The sequence below is a fragment of the Lynx rufus genome, unplaced genomic scaffold (genome assembly GCF_022079265.1).
Source record: "Lynx rufus isolate CCGP_SWC_20201006 ecotype Redwood Valley unplaced genomic scaffold, mLynRuf1.p SCAF_16, whole genome shotgun sequence".
Taxonomy (NCBI): Eukaryota; Metazoa; Chordata; class Mammalia; order Carnivora; family Felidae; genus Lynx; species Lynx rufus.
The window spans coordinates 2,313,067-2,316,104 of NW_025814830.1; the positions used below are offsets into that span (position 1 = coordinate 2,313,067).

The following is a 3,038-nucleotide window of genomic DNA, read 5'->3' on the forward strand; positions in this document are numbered from 1 at the left end:
TTTGAAATCTAAGGGAATTTTCCCTCCTAGATTTTTTACTTACTGGGGACAGGTGACATTTCTTCTTTCCCGTTTCTCTATGCTTGTCTATGCTCTACCCATCCCACCACTGTATTCAGGAAGCAGGGAATGTGTCTGCATTCATAGGTTGATAGGTGAAGACAGGTTTTTCACAGGATGAATCCTATCTCAAGTCTTAATCACACTACTTAGGTGATATTTAGATGAGATTTGGGACTTAGAGTTGCTTCCAAAATAAGTTTACACTTTGGAGCTACTGGAATGGGGAGGAGGGGTGAATGTATTTTGTCAGTGAGGATATGAATTTGGGGGTCTTGAGGGCTGAATATTATGAACCAACCTGTTTCCCCCTGAATTGATAGGCTGAAGTCCTAAATCCCAGGATCTTATTACTCGATTGTACTCACTCCGACTGATATGCCCATGAGTACACTCCTGGGTAACCACTCCATCTCACTCCGGAGTCAAGACCAAATCTGCTTTTTCCATTAAGCAGCACTGATTAAACTGCCATCTTCAGGATACCAGGCACCACAATGAAACAAAACTGCTTCATTCATCGCCACTTTGTCCATGTATGTCCCATACTCAACCATTTGATGAAACGTCGGCGTGCATCAGTGTCCACCTTAGAAACTCCTCTGGTTCCTTCTTAGAATTTCTATGGACTTTGGGGCACCTGGGGGCTCAGCCGGTAAAGCATCCAACTTCAACTCAGGTCATGATCTCGTGGTTCATGAGTTTGAGCCCACATAGGGCTCTGTGCTGACAGCTCAGAGCCTGGAGCCTGCTTTGGATTCTGTGTCTCTCTCTCTGCCCCTTCCCCACTCACATGCTCTTTCTCCCTCAAAAATAAATGAAACATTAAAAAAAATTTTTTTAAGTATTCTATGGACTTTTTCAGCAAACGCAGTGAATATAAAACGACATTGTGCACAAACATACTTTATATATCCCCAGTAACACTACAGGATTTTGTGTTTTGTATCCAGGAAAAGCAGCATCTGGGGAGAGTATAGTCTCGGCTCATAATGAAAAAGGGGCAGACAGTTGGAAAACACACAGAGATCACCACGGCGGTGTTCACCAGCCACAAACTGGGATTATCAGTATAAGCAACACTAACATGAAAGATGGAGGAGAGGGAGTGGAAAGACACAAACGTGCTCACCAGGACAAGGATGCTCTGAGTGGCTCTGGACTCAGCAGAGGATCTGGGGGCGACATTAGTGCTGTGAATGTGCTGGACCCGCTGCTTGTGCCTGTGCAGGAGGAAGACCATGGAGCCACTGGCCCAGATCATGAGAACAGAAAATAAAACCTCAGGGACTGCTATCAACACTGCATAGAGTAGGACTGTCACAGCCTCCTGATGGATAGTAAAACAGTACCCCAAATCTCCTTCCTGTGTGATGTTTTTGGTGCTCCATTGGCTAGGCATATATAACACATACAGAGGAAACACTAAATTTATAAATGTGTAATGATTCCAGCAGAGGAAAATGGAGAAGCCAACATATTTTGGGGCTTTGACTTTAAGATCCTTCCAATAGGAGTTCATCGGGCTGATCGTGATGGTCTGGAAGACACTCAAGAGGCAGGTGCTGCTAATGGACAACCCCCTGCCTACTCTCTGAACGTACAAAAAAAGTTTGCATGCAAATGTAGTGAAAAAAGATTTCAATCCCAAAGCTGCCAATGTCTGGGGGACTCCTTCAGAGAGAATGACCAAGGAGTTGGCTATAGTCAAGTGCATGAGAATCAAACGGGTGAACCTCAGCCTGCGTTCAGTGTGGTAAACGGACACGTAATGATAAAGAAGAACGAAATTGCCCACAATTCCAACTGTCGTCTGTGACAAGAAGATTATTCCTATTGTCAAATGCCCTGAAGCTAATCTGTCATACAACATGTTTTCCTTTATATTATGAACAACAATCATTTCTCTGGGCAAAGCCTCGCTGAAGGTTTTTTACACCACAAATAACATGAATTGAGTGCTTCGGTTTGATTGCCATGACTTCCTGTGATTGGAAGAGATGGAGAGATTTGCAGTATATTTAACTGAAAAGTCCGCAGTAAGGATGAAGTGCTGTTATCCTGGAGAAGCAATGACAGGTGAGAGCAAATGGAAAGAAAGCACAAGGCAACATTTTCAGAACAACCTGAAATGTGCAAGTTATATTGGAAAAAGGAAAACTTGATCACTATCACTTCCTAAAACGAATTAAGTCTGACTGGATTGCTTACATAAATCTTAAAGGTACAATGGATTCATCCTGAAAAAGAAAAAAAAATGTCTATACCTTAGAACATGAAAATATTTCTTGAACAGCACAGAGCACATTAACCATGCCAGTAAAATGACTTTGTATTACATGAATGGGTGGTTCTCATTCAAACATCCCCACCACACACACACAATTTGTAACCAGCAGAAAGAATTCCTGAAGACCACACAATAGAATAAACAATGGACAAACCGTTCCAACAGAAACTTCAAATAAGAGGTTACGCAATAGATAATACAGGTGTAAAAATGTTCTATGTCTATAGTAGTCACATAATTTCAAATATGACACTACCGCCTGGTGCCATCAAACACGACATAAAAATCTAAAACAAGGAGGACAGGGGTGCCTTGTTGGCTCAGGTGGAAGACCATGAGACTCTTGATCTCAGGGTTGTGAGTTCAGACACAACATTGGGTACAGAGATTACTAAAATAAACTTAAAAAAAAAGAATAAAAGGAGAATGAGAGAAACAACAAGTCTTTGCAAACTTGTGGATCAACCAAGAATCTTGAAACTACTGGCAAACATGAAAATTTGGAAACTGTGTAGTAGTATAAACTTTAGCTGTCTTAGATATACTATGTCCCAACAAATATACAGTTATAAATATACTCAACAAAGTTTGTCTGGTATCCCTAAAAGACTGGTTACAGAATTATATACCAGCACTACTCGTTACTCATAGTAGTCCAAACTCAGGAATACCCACTTCCCATTAACAG

The 3,038-nt window shown here is 41.4% G+C and overlaps 1 protein-coding gene across 1 annotated transcript; it reads right to left on the minus strand.

Moving 5' to 3' along the window:
• Positions 1 to 967: 967 nt before the first annotated feature.
• LOC124510838 (vomeronasal type-1 receptor 4-like) lies at positions 968 to 1,963 on the minus strand. The gene has a single exon (XM_047077517.1). The coding sequence runs from the start codon at positions 1,961 to 1,963 to the stop codon at positions 968 to 970; it is 996 nt and encodes a 331-aa protein (XP_046933473.1).
• Positions 1,964 to 3,038: the final 1,075 nt, after the last annotated feature.